The sequence below is a fragment of the Hermetia illucens genome, chromosome 6 (genome assembly GCF_905115235.1).
Source record: "Hermetia illucens chromosome 6, iHerIll2.2.curated.20191125, whole genome shotgun sequence".
Taxonomy (NCBI): domain Eukaryota; kingdom Metazoa; phylum Arthropoda; class Insecta; order Diptera; family Stratiomyidae; genus Hermetia; species Hermetia illucens.
In genome coordinates, this window is record NC_051854.1 from 79,057,759 (window position 1) to 79,083,728 (window position 25,970).

The following is a 25,970-nucleotide window of genomic DNA, read 5'->3' on the forward strand; positions in this document are numbered from 1 at the left end:
CGAAAAGCCCATGAGGGCTATATCTATGGTAGAAAAAGAAGATGAGGCAGCATCTGCCTCAAATGGAGAGATGGCGTAGTCCAGGATGCCAGACAGCGTTTAAGGATATCTAATTGGTAGAAGTCGGAGCAAAATCTTTTATGATTTCAAGGGAGATGATTAAACTCCGGTTCAGAAAAGAGAAATAGAATGATCTCAGTTAAGGGGTAGCTGCAATCGAAAGAGCCGAAAATACGGAAAGCGAAACATCCACCAACCATCATTATGAGGATATGGACCTATCCCAACTTCACGCTTGGCATTTATATCAGTGGGTTCCAGGCCTATCAATACCAACTTCGGCTTTGGATGATGTCACGCAGGCAGTACGAAGCCTACTTGCTCAGTGCAATCAAGACCTTATGTGACTTGACATCGGCAACCACCCACCGTGTTTTCTCCACGTGCTCAAACCAGGTGTGAACTATTGAAAATATTACGCAATAAAAATTATTTACGTCACAAATGACGAAAATGAAGAAGCTTTTTCCGTTTTCCACAACAAAGTGATTTATTAAATAAACATCGTATTTCGGGAATCAGTTGTTCCCTTCTCCATAGAGTGTTAATTGCAGATATTGCGGTTAGCCACCGACTTGATTTCAATTAATGGTATGAACCAATAAGCAATAGACATACCTACAGCAAAGTAGATACTTGAGAGTTTGGTTGATTAATTAATATATTGATGAGGCATTTACTTCATTTAAGAAAACGGTTAAATGCAATCAGGATTTGAAGAATGTTGATGCCCCTTCCTAAGAAAAGTCTGCAACAATTCGGTAAGAAAATCCATAAGAACCACCAGCAATTGTACATAGTCGTACTTCCGCTAGTTTTATTGAATGCCTCTCTGCACTACAATATTGAGCAATTTCAATCGACTCTTCAATTGAAAGATCTAATAATTTAGTCACTCTTCCTGCAACGCCATCCCCGTTTTTTACTCCATTCAAGCCAAGTATTACAAAATTATCTGCAAGAACACACTCTTCCAATTATCGAGTTTCAACAAAGTCGATGGAGTGCTTGCAAAAGATAATAATGAATCTCGCAATGTTCAATAAAAAGCAACAAAGATATTGAAGAAGAAATCTGAAGAAGATCCCAAGTATCGTGGAAAACTCAGGGGTTACTGTTATTTCACGTTTCTTTAGCAACACGACTTTTATATTTTTCTTTTGCTTCCACCTGAAGTGCAGGTTGTCGCTAGCTTTCAAGATAAACATTCCGTGCTCCAATGTACGGGGTTTAGCTGTGCTGCAGCAACATTTCAAGAAATGGCAAGTAAAGGTTGGTAAGAAAAATTATGCACAGTAAATAATATAAGACAGTCGCATTTCTTCATATGTACATACGTAAGGTACGGGAGGTGCACTGACCTCGAATATATCTTTCTCTAATTTACAAGATTTTATGCTAATTGGCCTGTTCCACATTTGAGTGGAATAATCACCAGAAATGGTTCGGACGATAATTTTCCTGGTGGAACCATCTCGAATCGGTGACTTATCTACAGAATCGTTCCAAAACCAGCGTAGAAAAACTTAATTAACAAAATGTTTAATAAGTTGATGTTTTTGCAATGACCTCCAGATAAAATTCAAAGAACAATCTGTCTAGTTCTTTCTAACTAAAATTGGCACGGATACTGTCACAGATAATGGGAGTTTAATGCATGTAGGAAGTGTTGCTTTTAGACGTACATTCCGCCATTTCACAGTCCCATGGTTCATTTAAGTTGATCGCAATTTCCGAAAATGAGGGTGGATCATGGTTTGTGCACCCGCGGAAGTGTAACTGACTCAGTGGCTTTGTTTATTCACAATAAACAGTACACATTTTTGTAATTTAGATTTAGGTGATAAAATAAAAAAAAAACTTGAATTGCACTAGGCAACATGCGGTCTTTTCTAGATTTGAGGGTATTAAATTGAAAATTTCCAATAAGAGGTGCTTGTGTTTTAATATTAACCTCTTTCATTCGTTTATAGTACATAGTCGTGCCAACTTATAATTTAAGCAAATAATCGGAGATTTTTCATGCTAATCACAAGGTCACCACTTCACATAGTTTTAAGCCATTGCATGAGAGTCTACCTGAAGAACCTGAAGAAACTTCCAGGAAACAGTTCGATTTGATCCATTGCATTGCATCCTTCAAGATCGAGAGACAGCTCATCATTCTAAAATCTCGACTCACCCCTCTACCCTTTGTCTTCATGATGATGGTCATCTCTAATGATAGACCTCTAACAATTTTTGCATTTAATGCATGGTTGCGAATGGCATGCTTGGTTTATTTTTATTACACATGAAATATTAAAAATCGAATTCGTTGATTAGATGCCTCGAAGACATTAATTGTTCAATGTTGCAATATCTTCAATCCAAGCCTCTCAAGGATAAATACTTATACCTTCATAGAAAGTGGGGTGTTCTTCTTATTATTTTTTATTCAATCATTTAACCTTTTCCAAACTATTTGGAATCAGTATCAGTATCAGTAAAGGAGTCGTGAACACTCCATGGTATGTATCTGAGTATTTTGGGAAGTAATCTAAGGAAGGGCAGGACGCCACTATTCGTTCCCATAGTCAATCAGCTCATACACATGAAAAGATATCTAGAGTCCTTCTCGATTCATTCTCCATAGACCTTCATGACATTGAATGTATGTTCTTAGTCCAGAACAGTCTAAGATACATTTGCGTATTTTTGGAAAGATACTTATTTCGTAAGATAAAGTGCCTATAAATTCGTCTGCTTTTTACCAATATTTTTCTGGTCACTGGGAATAACCAGATAAGTCCGCTTTAGCGCAATTGAGTTGAATTGATTTATGGTTAGCTACAGCTGCAATCTGAATTTTGAATGGTTCTTTAAGAAAATTTTGTAAATTCAACTTGCAAGCTTTTCACGTACCATGAGAACGTACGAAGAATAAATCAAATGAATTCAATTTGGGCAAAAGTTTACTTAACTGGTTATTCCCAGTGACCACAAAAATGTTGATAAATAGCAAACAAATGTATAGCAATTTGTCTTGCCAATAACTATCTTCCCACGAATACGCAATAGTACCTCAGATTGCTCTAGACCCGGAACATGTATTCTATTTTGATTTGAGTGTAAATCCGTGGAACTTAATGATGACTATTATCCTGGTTCAATTTAGCTGCCATGCGATGCCCATAGTTTATCTAACGGCCACAGGTATTATATGTTGTATATATATATATATATTCTACGTAAAAAAATATGTGGGACTTGACTAAATCAGCAAAGGCAACTGAGTGAAGCACGCTGGCCTTCTATGATAGATGGGTAAAATGCTAGAGAGTAGGCTAATACCGACAGGTCCAAATTTTCCACAAGGTGGTAAGAAGAAAGAGCTAACAAACACTGGAATACAAGTCGAGGGTTACGCTGATGACATTGTTTTAATCTGCAGGGGTAAATATGAGGCAAGGCTGCGCATCCATCCGAACGAAGCGGAAGCGAAATGTTAGTCACTTGAGAGTCATTGGGTTACATGGCGTGGAAGTGAAACGAGAAACAGAGGTCAAATATTTAAAAGACAATGGAGCAAAAGTGTCTTCCATACGGAAAACGAAGGGTGGCAGAGTGTTCGTCGAACTAAGCCTGAAGACGAATAGCAAGAGTACGTTCTGCGGAGCGGTCAAGGAGTTACTGGGGGATAAGGCTCTCGTTTCTAGTCTAGAGCCTGTGTGCTCTCTTGAAACAGAGATTTTGACTACCCCACAGAAAATGTCGAACTGGGGGTCAAAAACTCGCTGTGGTGGAAGTATCTGAGCAATATGCGAGGAAACTCCTTAGCAACGAGAAAATAAAAATTTGGATGGGTATTATGAAGTACTCCATTAAGTACTACAGTTGTCTGGACTATGGATACAAGGAGCTTGCAAGGAACCAGACAAGAAAACAGTATGTCGCAGATGCGGTTAGGGAGGTCACCAAGCGAAGACCTGAAAAGAAAGAGAAAATTGCGTTCTCTGCAGGGATTGTGGCGTGCCTGGTGAGAGAGTTGCATACACTGCAGGCTCGAGACGGTGTCAAATTTTTAGCGCGGAACTAGAAAGGACTAAGACGCGCTTGATCATTATCTTACAAATTAACATGCACCGGAGGGAAACCGCCCACCAGTTGCTAGCGCAGTTGGCTGTAGACCAGTATATCTCGTTCGAAGTGCTTGACGCTACTTGTCGGCCTGCACTAACTCGGCGCTCCCCCTGCATACGAAACATCGCAAGGGTGAACATCAAGAAGTTTGTTGAAGATCTTGGAAAAGGCAGTGATGAACCTGACAACGACTGCGTGAGAGGGTTCCGTGCTCCGGAGATAAGCCTCCTATGTACAAGTAGACGGCAGAAAATGTCGACCTACGGAGGGAGTGTCATAAGCTCCCCCGTTTGGTACAACATTTACACGTTCGCGAGGAGTCATGTCCCATAAAGTATGGGTCATCAAAAAGGAGACTCTGCAGTGCCATGAATAAAATCAAAGCTCGCGGCTGGCAAAACCTAGACAAAGAAGTAAATTAGGGCTCTGCCGAAACTTTACATACTAGGCACCAACGAGATATACATAATGTACTGGTATTACCCTATACATCCCGTACTGGTTGATGTAAATAGTGCGGAAATCGTCGAGGATTGCTCCTTTTTCACAACAAGAGCTTAAAGACGCAGTTCTCAACATGAAAAACAAGAAGGCGCCAAGTGCTGATGGTATCCCGGCGAAGTTTACAAACTAGTGCTTCGCCATAGGCCAGACTTGCTGCTCGAGGTGTTCAACGCCTGCGTGAAGGAGATTTTTTGAGATTTTTTGTTGTGATTGGAATGTAGCGATACTCGCGCGTATCAGCAAAGGAAAAGGAGACCCGTAACTGCCGTCTACATACCGACCGCTGTGTATGCTTGACACGACCGGGAAAGTGCTCGAATAGCTTATCAGGAGTACAGGGTGCATTATGAAAGTAATGCGCATTGTTTTATTATGACGCAACTATACATCGCAGTGCGATCTGACTATTTGGAGATTGTGGGTGGGGTTCTGCCCTTTCAAATGCGTCTAGTCTCAGTAGTAGGAGTGTTAGGACGTGTCTTTGCGCGAAGTCTGTTTTTCGATTGTGTCATTGCGTAATGGAGCGCTCACTGGAGCAGCGGTACGCGATCAAATTTTGTATGCGGCTTGGGAAAGAATATAACGGAAACTTATCAAATGCTTCAATAGGCCTTTAAGGAGGGATGAATTTCGAGGTTCCAATGCGAAAGATGGCACAAGTCTTCAAGGATGGCCGGGAGAAGGTCACTGATGAGCCTCGTTCCACACGTCCAACAACAGCCCGAACAGGTGAAAACGTCCACCTTGTGCGCAAAAACAAACTGACAAACTGTCAACGCAGCCTTTTACCTTGAGGTGCTCAAGAGACTGAAACGACGGGTCGCACGCGTCAGACCTGACATCAAAGACGTTTTCAGGCACCACCACGACAATGCCCCCAGCCACACGGCCTTCTTCGTTACCGACTTCCTGACCAAGAACAAAACCTCCGTGGTACCCCTCATTACAGCTCTGACTTGGCTCGATGTGACTATCTTTTGCTCCACCGATTGAAAAAACCGATTGAAAAAAAGGGAAGGGAAGGGAAAGCACTGGTAGTCAATGAATATGCAAGCTCAAGTTACAAGGTTCCTGAGAGGCATTCCAGTCGAGGAGTTTCAGGGTGTTTTTCGGGCGTAGAGGAATCATCTCCGCAGGTGCATTGATGCCGGAGGAGACTATTTCGAAGAATTTCAACCGTCTGCACCAATCGGACGAATAAATCTATTATTCTCAATAAATGCGCATTACTGTTATAATGGACCCTAGAGACTCGCTGAAGCAATTCGCACTGTCAGGAACTTATTCCCAAGTTCGAGTTCAGAGCAGGGATATTCACGGTGGATGCTGTTATGGAGTTCGTGGATGCGGTTCGACGTACCACCGATCTCGACGGATAGGGCTTCTTATAATGCTTGATGTCAGAAATGCCTTAAATTCCTTAAGACGGATAGACATGATAATCACATTCTCATTCCACGTGCTAAGATATCTCTTGCGGATATTGAGGGATTATATGAAAGGCCGCTCCCTGCTCTATGAGACTCTAGAGGGGAGATGACCGTTACGTCGGGAACGCTTCCTATGATAGTCTGCTAACACTGGACATACCAGAAGAGTCGTGCTAGGTCTGTTATGCAGACGAGGTTGCGGAACTTGTTGTCGGACGCACTGTTGATTAGGTTTAAAGCAGACTTTGCATATTGGTAAATGGATAGATGACTGTTCATGATTTCAGCCTTGTGCTGGAAAAAACCGAAGTAGTCATCTTGACCAGAGAGAGAATCGGGATTCTGCGTCCCATACCCATCAGCAAGTGTTTAAACGAGTCGAAACTAAGGGTTCGAGTCTTCGGATAGCTAAGTGGTTAGAGCACAAGGCTGTCGTACGAAAGGTCGCGGTTCAAATCTCACTGGTGGCAGTGAAATTTTTATCGTGATTTGTCGTCGGATACCAGTCGACTCAGCTGTGAATGAGCACCTGAGTCAAATCAGGGTAATAATCTCGGGCGAACACAATGTTGATCACATTGCTTCCTACAGGGTGCTGTAATCCTGTAGTGTACCGTAACGGTGTTGAGTGAAGTGCTCTAACATACTTCAAGGCATTGATCCAATATGGATTGTTGCGCTAACAATTAGTATTATTATTATCGGAGTTCGAGCTCATCCCGCCCGCCATCACTAGCAATAGTCAGTAGTCCCTCAATTCCTTCGCTTATCGATGCGCTTCCACGATTGAGATTTCACGATCTTATGTCACCCTGCAGGACATGGCCGACAACCTGCGTAGCATCCGAGAAAAAAGCATTTTTAATGGCGGCCCAACCCTCATCGATATTCTCAGGCGAGTTATTCAGTGTACCTGCCATCCGATCAGCAAGATAGCTTTCTCACTGTCGCACGACATACAACCGGTCGATGTTGAACTTAAGGGGTCATAGCTCGCCAACATTGTGAAAAGCAACGGACGCAACACGCAAGCGAAGGAAAGCAACCATCAGATGGTGATCCCCTTCAAGACAACTCCTAAATATACTGCTGATCACAAAGTGGCTAATCTCATTGTTCATTCAGCTTTGAATCCCAACTGACCTTAGGGCAGACTCCGTGACTGAACCACAGCCAACAATGACGTGGCTGTAAAAACTTCAGAAATCCACAAACCTTTCACCATTATCATTATGGTCGCCAAGAACGTGTTTCGCTATCACATGTCCGGTGTTGTCAGAACTCACCTTCGAATTCAAATTTCTATCCTTTTTATTCGCCTTTTACGAGAAGCAGGGAAGACTCTGACCCCCATCTAACAGCGTTACACAGGGTGTACCTTTGCAAAAAAATATTCATCCGTAAGAAAAAAAAAATTAAAAAGATATGTTTTTGATGACCGAATGCATAAACCTAGCTGTATTAATGCGTCCACAATACTATTATAAGTTAACCCAGTTTAATGGCAACTTAAGGTACTGGACTATAACAAACAGAAGGTGAGGTCAACCATTAACACTGCTAACTGCCTCTTCACTTATATATTTTAAAAATCTAACTTTATGTTTTTTGGCGTTGCATTTCAAGTTCAGCAATATTTTTAATAATAAATGAACTTTATTATATGTAACGCTGCAAAGTCACACTTTAAGTTGAAATCGTTTGTGAACTTAGTAGCTTCAAATCATAAATATATTCATATATTCTGCATTAAGTATGAGTGTACGAAACACTTAAAAAATGTATCTTTTCACACATGCATGCTCATTATTTATGCATATAACAATGAGACACGTTCATGTACTTACAAACCATAAACATGGATCGTCGCTGACCGTAATAACAAATCAAAAGTATTTTATTTACTTTTAAATGTTATGTCGAAACACCATTTTTTCCATTCATTTTAAGAGGATCATCTGAGAACTGGATGATCTTCTTTTAGTATCTTCAATAGACTATTGTCTTATGAAGTCACTACAGCAAATCCTCTTTGAAACGAGACAATGTCGGGATTTATTGCTTTTGGTGCGGATTTATTTCACGCTTTGAGTGTTATTGCAAAATAGTTACCTCGCATATAAATTAGAGAATATAATGGAGGCAGAGGTTTGTTTTATAAACTTCCATTTGATCCAGTGCAAAACTCTGAAACGTTTCGGATTGCAGTAATTTTCTGTATTGATTTTAAATATGTTAAGATTGTTTCTTCCAGAAGAAGACGATTAACACGTTTAATGCGAATAAGGTTTCCGCTGTCAGAGCCTTCATGGAGATAGATATTCGTCTTCAACACTGAATGGATCAACATGAAATGGCATTCACTATGAACGTTTAACAATTTGTTTAATTAACTTTCATAGTATTTACAAAGCATGAGAAATTAAATTTAACAATGGAAATGTAGTACTCATCTGAGCGAAGCTAAGCTTACGAACACCGACTACGTATCTTTTTATAAAAAAGATGTTACTGATTTCTTAATCCGATTATGCTCAGATATTCATTCTCTATTCGCACAATTTAAATTTTGACTCACAGCATTTTCATCAGGGTCAGAAATTATTCGAGTTACCTTTGGAGTAATTACCAGCCTTGAAGGGGCCGAAAAAATATTGGAAGAGAATTATTGGGAAACTCTTTTCACACGTTTATTTTAAAAAGATAGAACTGAAGAATTGCCATTTTAATAGCGATAATTCAATTCAAGAATAGAAACCATGAATTTATTTTCGCGATTCATGTTTCTCCCATAATTTTCCTAATTTTCTTTTACCAAAGATTTACTATTCCTCCAAGTTGGGATTATTAAGTCTTGCTTTAGTCATGTCTGCTCATCAATTCTGAAGACGTTGATTTTAAGTTTTAGTTAAATTTACATTGAATTATGGCGAGGGCAAATATGAACGATCAACTGCTTGGTCTTGAGAACAGTAAAAATAGGAAACCATGATGCAATTTATGAAGAACGAAATCACTTGGCCGTTAAACAATTTAAAGTGCTAACAAGCAGCTTCTTTCCTAAGCAATTCAATTTACAAAAGCAAATAAAGTGGCGGGTCCAAGGTTGAAAGAGTACCATCTGCTTCGTTACAAATCGAAGGCGCAGATTTTTATGACAATTCATTTAATTATTCTCATAGAGCTGATAATAAATTGTTAACTATTTAATAGAACAGAAATGAATAACTAAAAACTCACGTAGTGACTTGATCTGATGAATTGTTAATGATGAATGTAAATCATCGGCAAATGAGAGGGCGTGAGCTAGGAGTTTAAGCCATACCCATTAAAGAATTGAGATTTTGGTGTAATAATTTTCGTCGTCTAGACTCCTTCGCTATGAATTATGAATAATTTCAATACAACAAAATTAAGCTTTTGACATGTAAGGCACTGAAAGATTGATTTAGCAACGTGCGATCGAGATACTTCAGTTTGACGGGAGCTGCTACGCTATACAACCCCAACATCCCTAGGGGTGTTGATTAGAAATAGGCAGTAGCAGTGGATAGGTCACATATTGGGAAACAGTGCCAATTTATAAAAATATTTTGGTTGTACGAGTTAACATTTATAACTTTCAGTCAGAGAATGCAGCGCAAACGTCCCAGTTATTCTTCAAAGGGACTATAAGATGGTTGGACTTTTATTATGCCTACATCGTCATTTGAAGAACACGCCAGTCACTTACGAAGCAAGAGGTCAGTTTCATCGGATAATAATAATAATAGCCGGTCCCAAGCCCGGTTGTGAAAAGAGGAGGGATGGGTAGCTTCAGTATGAATGGCTGTACGCCACCGCAGCGTCTCATGAGGTAGGTGAGGAAAATGCAGGAGCTTCGCAGTCTTGCAGATTACTCACTGAGGAAGCTATCCCCACACCTGGCAGTTAGGTATAAAATGCAAATCCATCTATGAGAAGAAGAAGGAATTTAAGGTCCGGTACGGATAACCGGAGGGAGTCGTCTGACTTGGTGACTGGGTCGGCCTCTCGTAATGGACAGCACGGCGTGGAAACCGCTAGTCGTGGGACGCCAGGACGACCAGGAGCATTGCTCTGCCTGCAGAGCTGTTTTGTCACAATCTGTGGTGACCACTGAAGTGGACTGAGGAAATGAACCTCTTAATCGTCCGCTCCTACTACGAAATAACGGGGGGGGGGTACAACATCTTATTGACCCTTGCTGCACCAGAGATTCGTCGAACGTTTTTCGCAATTCGGGCACGTGACTGTGCAGCGAGTCGCAGACCAGTACCGCTTTATAACTCGCAGCGACACAATCCCGGCCATCATCAGGGAGCCTGTTCGACTTGAGGTAACCACGAAAACTGGTGATCGAGGGTCGATAGGGGCAGAGGCGGCGGCATCAACATCACCACGTCGCACTGCAGGCAACAGTTTCAGTACTCGCAGAAGCACTCTTCTCCACAGTCCAGCTGAGGTTTCCGCTGAGATTCGGGACGAGTTCCAAAGAACGTGTATAGAATTCTCGGAAATGGATCCTTTACATAGACCAGCTATTCTCGCAGGCCCTAGGTATCTCCAGCAACTCTGATAATTCTATCTCAAATCAATGATGAGATTGCATCTCGGCCGTGATATGTTCCTGCTGAAACTACAATCACTTGTGTATTGTGATGCAGTTACGGCTATCAGATTGCACGGTCAGAAGATTCGCTTTCGTGCGATCAGTCTGAGTGACCAAAGAGATCCACCATGGAAAATGCGTCTAGAACGTCGGTGGGACTCACAAAGACAGGACATTGCTAGACTGATTCAGATCAGCACTGGTTTACCGGAACTATGCCATCCCCAGTGAGATACCCGTAGTTGAAATTCTGGACACACTAAAGCAGGAACTTTCTGTCATATGCAGTCGGTTACGACGGTATGGCGAAAGTCATTCCAGACGTGTCCAGAATGCAACATACGCGAGAAACCACCGGAGCTTTTTCAGATCTCTCGACGCATCCCAACAGAGCGTCCAGACAGTGCAGTTTTCGGTGACGTAAGGGAAAGAATAATGGGGTGGACTTTGGGGGTCACCCGCCCAGCATGCTGAGTGGATCACCACCGAAGGCACCCGCCATGCCAATACGCCTTGCAAGAATTTTGCGAATGTTACCGTAAAAGATGTTCGACGAACAATAAACAGCTCGAAGAACTGGAGGGGCCCAGGTCTGAATCGGGTGCATAATTTTTGGTAAAAGAAATTTACCAGCGTACACAGTCGGTTGGCACGCAGTATAAATGAGGTCATGAGTCGGTGGGAGGGATTTCCACCCTCGCTCACTGCGGAGATTACCTACCTTATCCCTAAGAAGGACACGGTGCAGCACCTCACAGACGCAAGACCGATTACTTGCTTACCATCCCTCTACAAATTCATTACACCCATTATTAGTGGAAGGATCAATGAGCACCTCGAGACCAACAACATTCTGTCCGAGAAGAAGAATGGCTGCCGAGCTGGGTTAAGGGGTTGCAAAGAGCAACTTCTTATCGACTCGATAGTTGTAGGACAAGCAACTAGAGGCCAAAGAAACCTCTTTAGTTGCTACATGACTAATCGATGTAATACATCTGTATCGTATTGATCCGAAACTAATAAGGAGGATTCTTTGAGTCCCCTTTGGTTTTGTATGGCACTGAACTCCCTTTCATGGCTACTGAATGATGCTAGAGGGCATAGTTTTGCAATAATGTATGGCCTACGTGCTAAGTGCGAACTGACACATTTGATGTACTTGGATGACATCAAGCTGTATGCCGGTAGTGACGACCATCTTAGAAATCTGGTGCGAATAATAGACATGTTCAACCATGATCTCCACATCGAAGCTATGACCGAAACAGACTTTTACAAGTACCTAGGAATTCTACAGGCGAGTCCCTTGCATGCGGCTGTCTGTAAGCCACACTGTGGGCTGACTCCACTTAACTTGAAGGATCGATCTTTCAATTCTCTGAATGGGGTGAAGTCGGACCAAGAGCGGATCAATGAATGGAAGTCGAAGGCAATGCCCGGTAAACTCGTGAATTGTTTTTAGCAGCCATTTGTCAATATGCATTTGTCGAATAAATGGCTGTGTGCTGGGGAGCTCTTTGCTAAGACGGAGGAGTTCATGTGTGCCATTCAGGATGGCCTGGTCGCCACCCGAGCTTATAAAAAGCTCATAATGAAAGAACGGATGGAGAACGACTAGTGCAGAATGTGTGGTTCGGCATTAGAGACGTTGGACCATCTCATTTCTGGCTGTACTGTTACTTAGAAGAAGCGACTCCCAAAAGCAAAGGGAAAAGGGCGTTTTTCACCTATTGCCACTTTCCGTCACGCTGCTCCCAAGATGATGAGTTGCCTGTGTCCTACACCAAACCGTTAGTCCCTCTTTTTAAAGAGAACTGCTTTAAACAATTGTGTGATAGTGCTGATATATTCCCTTGGGGTGGGGCTTTCAATTTATTGCCACTCGGTTTCCTTAATACCAGAACAAGTCAACGAGTTGTCAGAACCGAAGAGGAGCTCGTGAAATACCTAGTAGGACCGACAATAATAATGTCACTGGTTTGGATGGCATACCTAACAGAGCTTTGAAGTGGGCAGTGAAGATTATGCCCCCCTAGGCGTGACAAAAATTAGTTAGTGCCCCTCGGCACTTGCAAAAATGTTGTGGAATGTTAGCGGGTCGAAACACTGTCGGAGATTGCTTGTAACCGGAGTGATAAGATCCATTCTGCTTTACGCGTCAAGTGTGTGGGCAGAGGCGCTCTCATAGAAGGAAGTATGCGAATTCGGATAACTGGCTGATGACACTATTTTGAAGCACTTTTAGAGCCACTTCAAATAAAGCAGTACTGGTGGCAGCGGGCATCATTCCAGCCGATATTTTAGCGAAAGAAATGTGTGTGCTCTACCACTCAAGGAATGCTGCAAGGTCTGCGCCGCATCATTTCTGGGCGATGGAAGGAACCTGAGCGCAAGGTGCAGAGGTCGAAGGAGAGTTAGTTTACGATTTTGCCCGCAATCGTAAAAATGCAGAACGAACTACTGAAGAAATTAAAGAGGAGGAAAACTCAAAGGACGAGAAGCGCAAGTACCCCAAGCCTAACCTACTTTGGGATGTAATACTTGCATGATGGTCCCGCGGCAGTGGGGCTGTATAGTGGGGATCCCACACCCGCCCGCTCTTATTCAGACACTTGCGCGGCCGAACTGCAATGAATGCGTCTTTCTTAGATTTTTCCATCTCCATGGGCGAACAAAACAAAAACATATTCATATTTGAGACTTGAAAAAGGATAGGTCAGAGGATGCATTTCGTCATGGATTTCGCTCACTAGATCGTATCTCCAGGTTTACAAATAGTCAGAAAATTTATTATTCAAATCTGGGAATCGGTGGTGCATTTTAACGCAATGTCGTCTGTCGCCCCTTATGGTTCTGAGTGTTGGCCGACTATGAAAGACAATGGACGGCGTCTTGCGGTAATGAAGACGAAGATGTTGCGTTGGACCAGTGGCGTGACGCAATGTGGATATCCGCGATCTTTATGGGGTTGCACCGATCGTGGAAAACATTGCGAAAGAAGTGTCTTCGATGTATGGTTACGTAATTTGCGCTAACGAGAATTCACTTGCCAAAATTGGTCTGAACATCGAAGTCGATGTTAAACGACCAAAAGGTCGGCCGAAACAACAGTGGCTTGATACGCTGGAGATTGCACCCAGATCGGACATTCGATAGAGCCAAATGGCGAAACCGATCACGACGAGCCGACCCCGCTTGTGAACGGGACAAAGGCTGAAGAAAAAGTATAGGATGCTAATCAGTCCGCCACAATGAGATGAATAAAGTCACTCACAGAAATAAGTAAGTGAATCATGAAGTGCAAAAACTCCAAAAGTGTTCAATGTAAGCATGCACTATATATTCGAAACTGTTTTGTTAAAAAAAGGAAGGATATAATTTCATTTAAATGGTCATTTGGATACATACTTTGGGAAGGCACTCAAATTAATGACCGGAAAGGGACTCGTCATTTTATCTGCCTGCATAGAGGTATATTCACTTTTAAGCCTGGACGTCTCATTTTCTTCAAAATTTCCAGGAAATACCTAAGGGCTCAATTTTCATAGTTTTCGGTTAGAATAGCCAACATATGATTTAGATAAGGCGATTCTTAGGGACATATATTTATTGCAAAGTTTTATATAATAGGGCCTGCTTTTGTAGTAACATAATTTTCAGGTATGCTTTCGTCCCTACCAGGAATCATAGCTTACCTGGCGTTCAAACATTTTGAGAACCTACAAATAGTTTTTGGAAATAATTCATGTGTATATTAGGGATCTTTATTTGCATACAGCTATATTGTTTGGTTACCAGGCCATAATTAAGTCATTACCCTTACATTGGTAGTAATGAGCAGGTAATTGATGGCGCCCTCGAGGACGCTCCTAATGTGAAGGTAATACACAGGTAAGGGTAATACTTAATATTAAATCAGGGTATGAAGAAAGGGCACGAGTCACCCTGTAACTAACTCTAAATTGAAGGTAACAATTAAATTGAGAAAGTAAAATTCATTGTTAGTGAGAAATGGGCTGCATTAGATTTTTTGGAATACCTTTAAATGTACAATTAATAGAAGTAAAGTGCTATCAGTAAAATATTTAAAAGGCTAAAAGGCCCCATAAGATTCTTCACTGACCGCGCAGAAAACAAATCTTCAAATATCATTTCTATCTAAATTTTCATGAATATGTCATTAATCTCAATAAAAAAAATTGTTCAAAAATGAAGCTGAAACAGTAGTCTATCTAGTGATTACCGTTATCTATGTACAGTGCAATAAATTTTATTTTCTTACCGGACACTAGTATTATACAAATAAAGTTTAATTCAACATTATCTTTCTAAACGAATATTCAAATCAACCAATTCTGACCTTCAAAAAGATTATTTGATGTTTCTTGACCTACGAACTTGAACCCACTGTCCATTGGGGCACTTCCAGTCCATTAAACAATTCAAGACACTTCCATTCTATTAAACAATTTCATTCTTGTCTGTTGACATCTGTACATAAATATTTGTTAGAATTTAATTGACAACCCCCATCTTGAATTTGTCCCATTATCTTAAATTGAAATTATCCACACAAAGTGAAATTGCACAAATACAAAGTTTTAATTAACCATGTTTATATCAGAAAAATAATTGCTTTTCCGTAAGCTAAAGTCTTTTCTGTATTGTTTTGAAGAGTATCTAAAGTGAAAACGCATCAGAAGACCGTTCATAGTTTATAAAGTGAAATAATTAATGTTAAATGATTCTTTAGATACTTAGAGATAGATAAATTACGTGTTTCCACAATTTATAATCAGTAATTACACTGCAAGTACACCTAACTAGCAAACTCAAGGTTAATGAAAATTATTAGTCAATGCAAAGGAAAAACTTAATAATCATATTTACTGGTCATACGCCTGGCACTCAATCCGATTAACGACAAGCACTAGTAGAATAGTGCCCAGAAGGAGAACACTTTTTAACATTTTCGTAGACAGTCCCAAGTCGTTGCGATCCAACACTAAATTTCTCCTTTGAAAACTCCACTCGTCAAGTAGAAGAATCCAATCTAATTAACCAAAAAATTTTCCCAAATTGGCACTTTCTTATTTTCGCTTCTTTCTTCTTGCGCACTTTCTATTGGAAATGGTTCAACACTACAAGCTATCTAACTAAATGTATGTAAATCCGCTAGAAGAACTCACTGAATCACTTTTCACTTGAGTCTCTTTGTCTTTTACTGTGTATCTTATGGTTTGAGTGGAAATATTGAGTGGTTTCCACGTTTCAGACTGGTGGAGGACGCTTGGGTTTATGATCGGCTTAAAATCGACTTTACAACTAACTAGAAGTCCACAGCGATCCGCTCGTATTTATAAGGTCTAGCTAGCCGGATCGGTTCGACGCGGCTGTATCTAAAGTTGTGGAAAGTATCTGCTGCTCTCATGTAAAGTGTCTCTGAGAGTATTATATGGTAAAGTTCTGGAAGTTTAGATGGCAAACTTTGATGAACTAGTGGATCGTATTGCGTTGCAATCAGATCTGGGACTATCTGTAGAAATTGGAGACGTTGTGTTCATTGTTCGAATAATTCAAAATAAATGGACCGAAATCTAGAAACATCTTCATTATCTTGTTGATGACATTGAAAAAGCATTTGGAATTTGGTTGGCGATTGGTTGATTACTCACTTGTGATAACAGTGTTCGTATTTTTTAAAGAGAATTTTCGCGACGCAGACTTGCAAAAATTAACGATGATTATTTAACCAGGTGCAAACAATATCACTTTCTAATCATATGTGTACATTGGTGCATATATTGAAAAAATTGGTGTTTAGATAGTAACAGGATATTAGAACACATTTCTTAACGACAATATTAAAGATGCTTCCCCTCAGGGGTCGTTAGCGACCTTTAACGGGTCGCTTACGATACGGGGTGTGACGTCCTCGAGTTGCCCGAGTAAGTAGTTCTGACCCCATAGCTGGCAGTATACCTGCGTCCTAGGTAGTAGCCTCGAGAAAGCTTCTCGGTGAAGACCGAACCGCGAATAACCGGTACAGGTCGGGACACACTGGGAGTCTCCGGAACCGTCGACAAATCTCTGTCGGCGTCGACGGGGTGAAGTGAGTGTAGCTCTGCCAAGGGGGTAGTTGTGCCGTGTATCAGGAGCCAGCCCCTTCGGGATCCTGGTCTGGTAGTGTGCATTAAACTGGTGTTAGTAGACCGCGTTGCCCCGAGCGAGCGCTGATCGGTCCGTGAATTCCAGGATCAGCTAAGCGTAGGTCAGGCATCAGGGAACTGGAGTAGGGGCTGTGTCCCCGAGGGTATACCTGCTTCTGACTATTGTGGCCCGCTCCCTTCCACACAATGCTCTGGTTAGCTTCTCATGAAGAATACATACATACATTAATAAAAAAAATCGGATGGATTCGAATACAAACCGAGTGGAAGTGCAGTCGACCATCCTAGCTAGAGCCGAAGAGGAAAGGCTCATCAGGAAATGTACAGCAGTGGTGAAGGGTATGCGGTCGGCAACGTTCCTCCAGAAGAACGTCAGCAAAGGCCTTTAAAACGGGCTGATGGAATTGGAGGAACTATTGGACCGCATCTCCTTCAATAGGCGAACGTGGAGAGCAGCGGAAGACGATTGGAGAGCAGAAACATCCGCACTCATCGCTGAGAACGCTGCTTACGTCAAACGACACTGAGAAACAACTGACTCCACCACCAGAGACACGTCTGTCCAAAGACAAGGAGGCTGCCAACCAAAAGCCAGGAGCAGAAAAGACGAGGAAGCGAAGATGGACTAGACCGTCGGCTCTGCTCATTAAGTGTTTTGCGTTCCGTCCTTAAGTCCTTAGTGAAATCCGCTACAGGATGAAACTCGAAGACAACGGAGCGGAGGTGTCTTCCATATGGAAAACGAGGAGTGGCGGAGTTCTATCGAACTGGGCCCAAAGACGCCTAAGAGTACGTTCTGCGAAGCGGTCAAGGGGAGGGGGATCTTGACTGCCCCACAGAAAAGGTTGAAGTAGAGGAGGCGCTAAAGTGTGAATGTCCAGACGTAACCAATGCCCGGGTTGGTATCACCTCTGTAAATGCTCGAGGCCAAAAGCTCGCCGTGGTGGAAGTCATCGAGCGATATGCGAGGAAACTCCTTAGTAGCGGGTAAATCAAAATCGGATGGCTAGTATGCAGTGTGCGTATGCGGATAATCCCTACCAAGTGCTACAGGTATCTGGATTATGGACACACGTCAGCACACACTGCGTGCTCGGGACGGTGTCCAATCTTCAGGGCGGAATTGGAGAGGGCTAGAGTGCGAACAGCATGATCCGCATTTTATAAAGTAACATGCACCGGAGTGCAACCGCTCACCAGTTACTATCTGCGGAAGTAAATGCTGATCTAGTGCTGATGACCCGTCCCCATGGCGTCTCGACTTATCGGGCACCGCTGCCATCTGGGTTCGGGACGACGCCTTCTTGCCGAAGGCCGGGTTTGTTTGGATCCGGTGTTTAGGGATAACGTTTTTAGCGTTTACCTGACGCCGAACGAGACGATGCCGGAATTTCGGTGTCGGGTTGATTCTTTGAAGGACGCCGTTTCGAGGACGGACAAATCCTGGTAGGCGGTGATTTTAATGCCAGAGCTCTTGAATGCGGCATGCCTCAGTCAAACTACAGAGGGAAACGGCATCGTCGGTGGACGGGTGGCGAGTCCTAGAAAACTTCTCGGCAAGTGATCACCAGTACATCGCGTTCGAAGTGTCTGGCGCTACTTGCCGGCGAGCAGAGTGGAAGACGGGTGGCGTGTTTGAAGGACATAGTATTCTTCACCGACGGATCAAAGATAGTCTGTGGAGTCGGGTGTTCGAGTCGTATGGTCTCCCTGATTTCGCCAATGTGTTTCAAACGGAAGTACTGGCGATACTGAAAGTCTGTCGATAGCTGAAGCATGATCCGAGCCCCCAGCGTAACATAGCCATTCTGATCGACTGCCAAGCTGCCGTTAACTCCTTGTACTCAGCGACGACATCCTCCAGGCTGGTGGGGTAGTGTGGAAACGCTTTGGACAGTATGGCGGCACATTAAAGGTCACCCTCCTCTGGGGTCCTGGTCATAGGAAGATAGAGGGCAATGAGCAGGCTGACGGATTGGCCAGGCGGGGCTCTGCTCTTGACAGTCCTTCGGCCTGTACAGTCGGTATCTCGGTGTCTAGAAACCGCAGGCCTTAGATGGCGAAGGCTTACCATCTGTGCCAAATCAAGGAGGATTTGACCGGCTTATTACAAAACCCAATCACCGATAGCTCCGGTGCCAGACGAGTGCAAATGCGTTCCAGATTCCAGTGGTCTGCACGGGGCATTGACCCATAGGGGATCATGCCGCCAGAGTCGGCAAATCCTAAAATTCGCATTGCCGAAGCTACGGAGAAGAGGGCGAAATCCTTAGCCACTTCCTCTGCCAATGCCTAGCTCTAGCTAGAGTCAGGTTATGGACACTAGGAAAATCTGGGAGATTTCTAGCTGCATTGTGGGAGTGCTGCGTTCCTTCGTGAATGCTACAACCTGGCTCTGAAGACCTGAGCCAGCTGGACTGCCTCCCTGCTCCCCTAATAGCAGTCACGGTCTTAGTAGTTTGTGACATCAAAACGCGCATCACAGCTCTAATTGGGCACCTCAGAGCGGCCACGGATTCCTACCATAGCCATACAAGACAATGATCCTGCCAGTCCTCAAGTATTCCTTGGAGACCTGGGTTCTTAGCAAGAAAGCTTCTGATTGTGGCTAAAATACGGGTCAACAGGTTGCGGTTTGTGGGTCACTTAATCCATATGGGTGAGGATAATCCAGCCCGGAAAGCTTATAAGGGCAATATTTATGGTAGAAAAAGAAAACGTGCCAGATCCCCCCTGAGGTGGAGCGATGGCCTAGGTCAGGACGTCAGACAGCTTTTAGGGATATCGAGTTGGTGGACCTTGGTGCGGGATCTCTAGGATTCCTTACTAAGGTAGGCCTAGACCGGAACTCCTAAATATAATTTTCGAAGATGTCTTGCTATGGGCTACGTGCCTTCCCCTTGGCCGAAGGTGAAGGTAGTCTTCATACCAAAGTCTGGGAAAGATGATTATTCAAATCCAAAGAACTTCAGGCAAATCAGCTTAACATCATTTTCGCTGAAATGTCCGGAGAGACTGGTGAAGCGTCACAATCGCGAGAAGGCGCTAAAGTCGCACCTCCTAAATGAAAACCGACATGCTTACCAACGTGGAAAGTCCTGTGAGTCTACTCTTCATCCTTTCGTTTCAAAGGTAGAGGATGCCACTCTGAATGGTGAGTTCGCGATGGGGGTGTTCGTGGACATTGAAAAGGTTTTTGACTGTGCGCCCTTCCAAAAGCTCTGTAATGCCGCCCGAGAGCATGGTGTTGACGAAACTCCAATAAAGTGGATCTGCGCTATGCTAACGCAAAGATTGTTGTGTGCTTATGTGGGTGTTGATCGCTACTTAACAACAGAAGCGACGAAATGCTGCCCTCAAGGAGGTGTGCTATTGCTACTTCTGTGGAGTATGCTGATCAACTCACCACTATGCGAACTGCAAAATCTACCAATACACGTTCAAGCTTATGCGAATGACGTGGCTGTACTGGCTGTTGGTCGAGATCTCGGAATGGTGTGTAGAAATACACTACGCGCCGTTGATTGATCGACAGTTGGTGTCTCAGGCATGGACTTTTAGTAAATCCAAATAAAACCACAATGGTATTATTTAGAAAAAGGGGGAAACTGAATGGTCTTTGCCTTCCAGAGATGAACTCTTCAACTCTCCGAAGAAGTGAAATATCTGGGAGTTATTTCTAGACAAGAAGCTTCTTTGGAACAAACATGTAGAGATAAAGATGAAACGAGCTCTCACGGCTTATGGGCTGTGTAGGCGGAACTTTGCCTCGGCATGTGGATATATGTGGCTATCAAAAAGCCGATGTTCGCCTATGCGGCGCAGCTCTGAATCCATTACTCAATTTGCAGCCTTTGCATTTGTTTATTCAGAGCACCGCAATGAGAACGGCTCATAGATTAATTCGATTTGATCTACGTGAAAACAATGGACGTGGGGGGCACAAATTATTGGAAGAGTCATTGGGAGAACTGAATCTAGTTTTCACAATGTCTTCCGATTCTTAGATACCCATACATCTGTTTGGTAGAAGATATGATGACGGACCAGAAAAATGCGTGTCAGGATAATCTGACATCTTCTACACCGATGGGTCAAAGACAGAAAATGGTTCTGGAGCAGGAGTCTACCTCTCAAATAAAAACGAGAAGTGGGCTTTTCCGATTAAATTCTGTTTCTAGATTCAATACGGTGGATTCACTCTGGGTACCTGGTCATTGTGGTGTAGAGGGAAATGAAATATCGGATGCTTTAGCAAAAGAGACGCATCAGGCATCTGATTTTTGGGGCTGATGTGCTCCAACTGCAGCGGATAGCATCACATCTACTAACAGAAATCCTGCAATACACAAACGAATCCGGGATATTCAATTAGACGCGGGAATCGAATACAATGGACCACTACGGTCTGAGAGGCTTTACCTCCCCTCCACCTCAAACACACACATACACACATATTTGCGAGCCGCTTCTATCACGCTGCTCCCAGGGCAGAGGTGAGGCAGCGTCTAATATTTTTAAAGTTTGGGTGCTAAGCGCTAAACGAGGGGCGCGTGGACCAAAAAAAGGGGAAGTAAATTGAACTCCATTTAGTTCGGTCCGACGTTAAGTGATTGCGAACTTAGGACTTAGGAGATAGAAAACAGGAAAGCAGCAAGACAGTCCCCAAGCAGTTCCGTTAAGTAAGAGTCATTTCTAATATGGCATGGGAGTAGTAACTATGCTAGCGGTAGCTGATAGTGTGACTTCAACAATCACCATTTAATATTCAATAATCAAAGTCAATTAAATTTCACCTGTTTCATTCACGAAAGCTATTATTCATCCAAGTCATTGATATATGTAAATAGTGGAAAAGTCAAAAGTGACAGCATTAATTGTGAGTGCATTTGGGTCGCACTTTAGAGAGTGGCATTTAGTGTCATTTCACCAACTGACACCTTCTTGGCTCTTAATTTGTCCTTACAATCTTACATACTTAGCTGCGAACTTTCAATAGCAATAATTAATTGTGTTACCTCTACATCTACTCTGTTAGCTCTCAAAATCAGCAATTATTAAGGCAAAGGTATACGAGATTCTTAGAAGAAGATAATCATGGATGAGTCACACATAGAGAAGAAGCAACAATTTTTTACTGATTGAACTATTCAGTAGAATTCCATTTCTTAACAAGGTCCACGAGAGGATTTTTGAAAATACATTTTTAATTAAGTTCTGGCGAAATATGGGACACATTCTCAAAAATTGTAATTACTTTCAGTTAATGGAAGTCGAAACATGGAATCGATAGTAATTTGTGCTTATTTCATTTAGATATTTTTGGCAGCAGTCCCCCTTAAAGGACTTTTGTAAGCAATAAAGGCCAATTTTTATGGGCTATGCTGTAATGTGCATCCAAACTAATTCAAAAAGGTATTAAGACAGCAGCCATTAAAAAATCAATCAAAATTGTTGAGTCACTATCCAATTGATTTAATAACTCCTTTATATTTTGGAAAGAACATTTGAATATGAACTTTGTTTTTTATTATTAGATGTTAAATTTCGCACTATGTTGAGAATACGCATTATTTTTTAATGATTAGTAAGAACAGCATTGGGCCCGCACGCGAAAAGAAGTTTACAAAATTTACTCATATGAGTAAACAACAGACTTACTGAGACTTTAATTGAGTGGCAACTAATTTAAATTTTGGAAAATGCAAAAAAATTGGATGAACATGAATGCAACTTCTCATGAGATATCAGAAATCAAAATGTATATCAAACAGGACGTGATTTTCGCTCCATTAAAGTTGCAAATGTCCACACTGAAAACGAAAGACTAAAGCGAGAAACCTGAAATAAAAATAAACAATTTGGAGTATATATGCCAAATGAACGGTGAATGGAAAATTATTCACATACATATATACCCAAAAATTTTCCATTATCAGCACTTAAAAAAATGACAGGATATCGAAAAGAAATCTTCATTTTACTAGAGTTTAAAATGATATGGGATTTACATACATCATGTCACTTGATTTCCATTTTGTGACTTCTACGACCTTTCTTTATAATTCCCTCGTACATATTCAAAGGAATGACTCACTCAATAACTGGTTAGGAGGTACCAAGTTGAGCCATTTTTCAAAACCGACTCCAAAGTCAAGACAAGTGTGATCTTGATCTTGAAACCCGTCCTGCAGGCAACCTGGCATTACGTCTACGCAATAGGTGTAATCACATATTTTATAGTAATTAGATGGAAGTGTAAGAGGACAGCAGCTGCCTGATACACATCCACTAAAACTAGTATTCAGTTCGCGGTCCAGCCCGGCCGTCGTGACCGTGACTCGACTGCAAAACGACTTCTTAATAATACCATGAAAGTATAAAGATCTACAATGTAGTGTATCCATTGCTGCTTCGTTTGGTGGAGAAAATTCTTCTTGGACCTCTATACTTCTTACATATATTGTTATGTATGTTATTAATTAGCAGAGATAAATACATGGAACAAAAAATGGAATCTGATTATTGGAGGAGTCGTAAACAAGCATTTCACAATGGTAAGTGAAAGCATAAGTGAAACGAAAATGGAAAGGAAGCTGGGATAGTCCAGGCAACGACCTTATCAATGAATCATGTGGGCAGCTTTCACATTCAGCTCTTAGCAATCTAAATCTAAATTAGCAATTTGAAATCAATAATCAAAATAAATTATTGATGTAAATAAATTTTACGGTGACATTGCAGAAGAAATTGTGTTATTGGAATGAATTTGAAAATAGCACTGAAAGAAAATTATCTCTCCAGACGTTTCATTAATTTTTAACTGTCTTCCTTTAAAGTGTAAAGAAAATCATGTTCAAATCCATTGAATGCTACATGAAGAAGATCGTGCCGATTTGTTTGCTTAATCTAATCTTCTTTCAAATATCTTTGACATCTAAATAATAATCATATCAAAGGAAGTTGTAGTGCGGTCTAAAGAACCGTCCCTAGCTTTCTCCCAAGTGGTAGTTTAACAGGCAATTTCCTATAAGTATTCACTATGGTCTCTCTGGTGGCTCATCTTTGCACGGTTTGAAAGATCCTGCGACTACCTCAGTTAATATTTCCTCATGAGTATTCTGGACTATTCCATTTCCAGTAAGTTAGACTAGTGTAGTTCCCTCAACCATTCTCCATCTTTCCTCAGCGTCATTATCATGAACCTACTTTCATTTAGTGGCTCATTCGCTGCCTCAATGACCTCTAATCCAATATGGTCCAGAATCCAAGTAACGTAAGCTTATTGTACGAGCTAAGGTGGTTTCTGCAAACCTTTCAGCAAGAAACTGTCGCAAGGGGAAGAGAAGGCAAGAACAAGAATAGTGGTGACCAATGAAAAAGTGAGACTTCTCCGGTTCAGTTCAAACTATCTAGAATGGATAGCATCAATTTAGAAAGGCTACATGCTGCTCTGGACTACTTGCCTATCTCTTGGTAGAAAGTTAGGGTAGTTTTCATGCCAAGAGCTGACATCATTCTCACTGAAATGGGATGGGAGAATAACCTTCCTTAATAGTTCGTTACCTAGAATGTCTCCGTGGATATTTTTATTTTTCATTTACGAAGATATACCGATGATCACCCCTAGTTTCCTGGACTGTAGCAACTCGATGTTAGATGTGCACACTGGACCCCACAGCTGAATTCTGTATGTCCGTATTATGACGGCTTTGTAGAGCAGTGGTCCAAGGATGCTGCGTTAAGGGACTCCAGTTTGGATGTTACACACGCAAAGCTGTGTGTGTGGTGGGGGAGAAGCTACAGCTTCTGAACACTCAGGCCGTGTTGGTCCATTGTACTCGCCACCCCCATCTAACGGAATATTCCGCAGGATTTTCGTTAGTGGATGTGATGCAACCCATCGCAACTGGAGAACATCGGCACTAAAGATCTGACGCCTGATGCGCCCCCCTCACTTCCTCATTACAGGAGGGACACGTATTATCTTGAATAATTCCTATTCTGAATATATGCCTAGCAGAGCGAGGAGTATTGTGGGCATTCTGACTGGCCATAATTCACTAGAATTATGGCAAGTCAGCAGAATGCCCACAATACTCCCCGTTCTGCTTTTCGACAAGATGAACTTTGCGGTACGCATGTTCGGTTTTTGCAGGAAAAGTTTGGTGTGTCGAGCAGCATTTAGGCTCTGCCACCTGTCATTGTTGGAAGCTTGTTCCCAATTTTTGAAGACAGACTTAGCCAATGCTACTGATACTCCAATTTCTGGTTCCGGTACCGACATAGGAGAGATTGACCCCTCTTTCGCCAAGGCGTCCGGGACTTCATTTCCATTTCCCTCTACCCCACAGTGACCAGGTACCCAGAGTAGTTCCACTGTATTGAATCTAAAGATAGAGTTCAAACGGTTTCTACATTCCTGAACGATTTTCGAGGTGATGAAAGGACCACTCAACGCCCTCAATGCAGCTTGGCTATCACTGCAAATTGCGATGCCCCTGCCCTTCAACCGCTCGTAAATCACCCATTTTGATCGCGTAAGCTTCTGCTTGAAAAACCGTTGTCTATTGTCCCAAAGGAAAAGCCCGATTCTCGTTTTTATTCGAGAGGTAAACTCCGGCTCCCGAACCCTGTTCTGTTTTTAAGCCATTGGTGTAGAAGATTTCCGTATATCCCGCCACGCATTCCCAGTTCTCTCTACGCTGCAGGGTAACTTCATATCTTCTGCCAAGCAGATGCATCGGGACAAGAGAATCGGAAGGGATTGTAAGAACTGGATTAAGTACTCCCAGTAACTTTTCCAATGCCTTGTGCCCTCCACCCATTGTTTCTTAATAGACATAATCGAATTAGTCTCTGAGCTGCTCTCATTGCAGTGCTTTGAATAAATATATCCAGGGACTGCAAATTGAGTAATGCATTTAGAGGTGCGCCGGATGTGGTGCTCATGGCACCAGTGATATCCAGACACACAGTTCTTTGCAGTGCGGTTAGTTTACGGTGAAAACCTTTTTATCTCACCTTAACCTACCACACTACGGATGCATAAAC

General features: G+C 42.3%; 1 protein-coding gene across 1 annotated transcript in view; it reads right to left on the bottom strand.

Moving 5' to 3' along the window:
- LOC119659173 (transforming growth factor-beta-induced protein ig-h3) overlaps window positions 1-16,091 on the bottom strand; it is a 46,154-nt gene extending 30,063 nt beyond the window's left edge. Inside the window, exon 1 of the mRNA XM_038067129.1 lies at window positions 15,637-16,091. Coding sequence (XP_037923057.1) covers window positions 15,637-15,716 — 80 coding nt within the window. The 5' untranslated portion in view covers window positions 15,717-16,091. The remainder of the gene's footprint in view (window positions 1-15,636) is intronic.
- Between the last annotated feature and the right edge of the window lie 9,879 nt (window positions 16,092-25,970).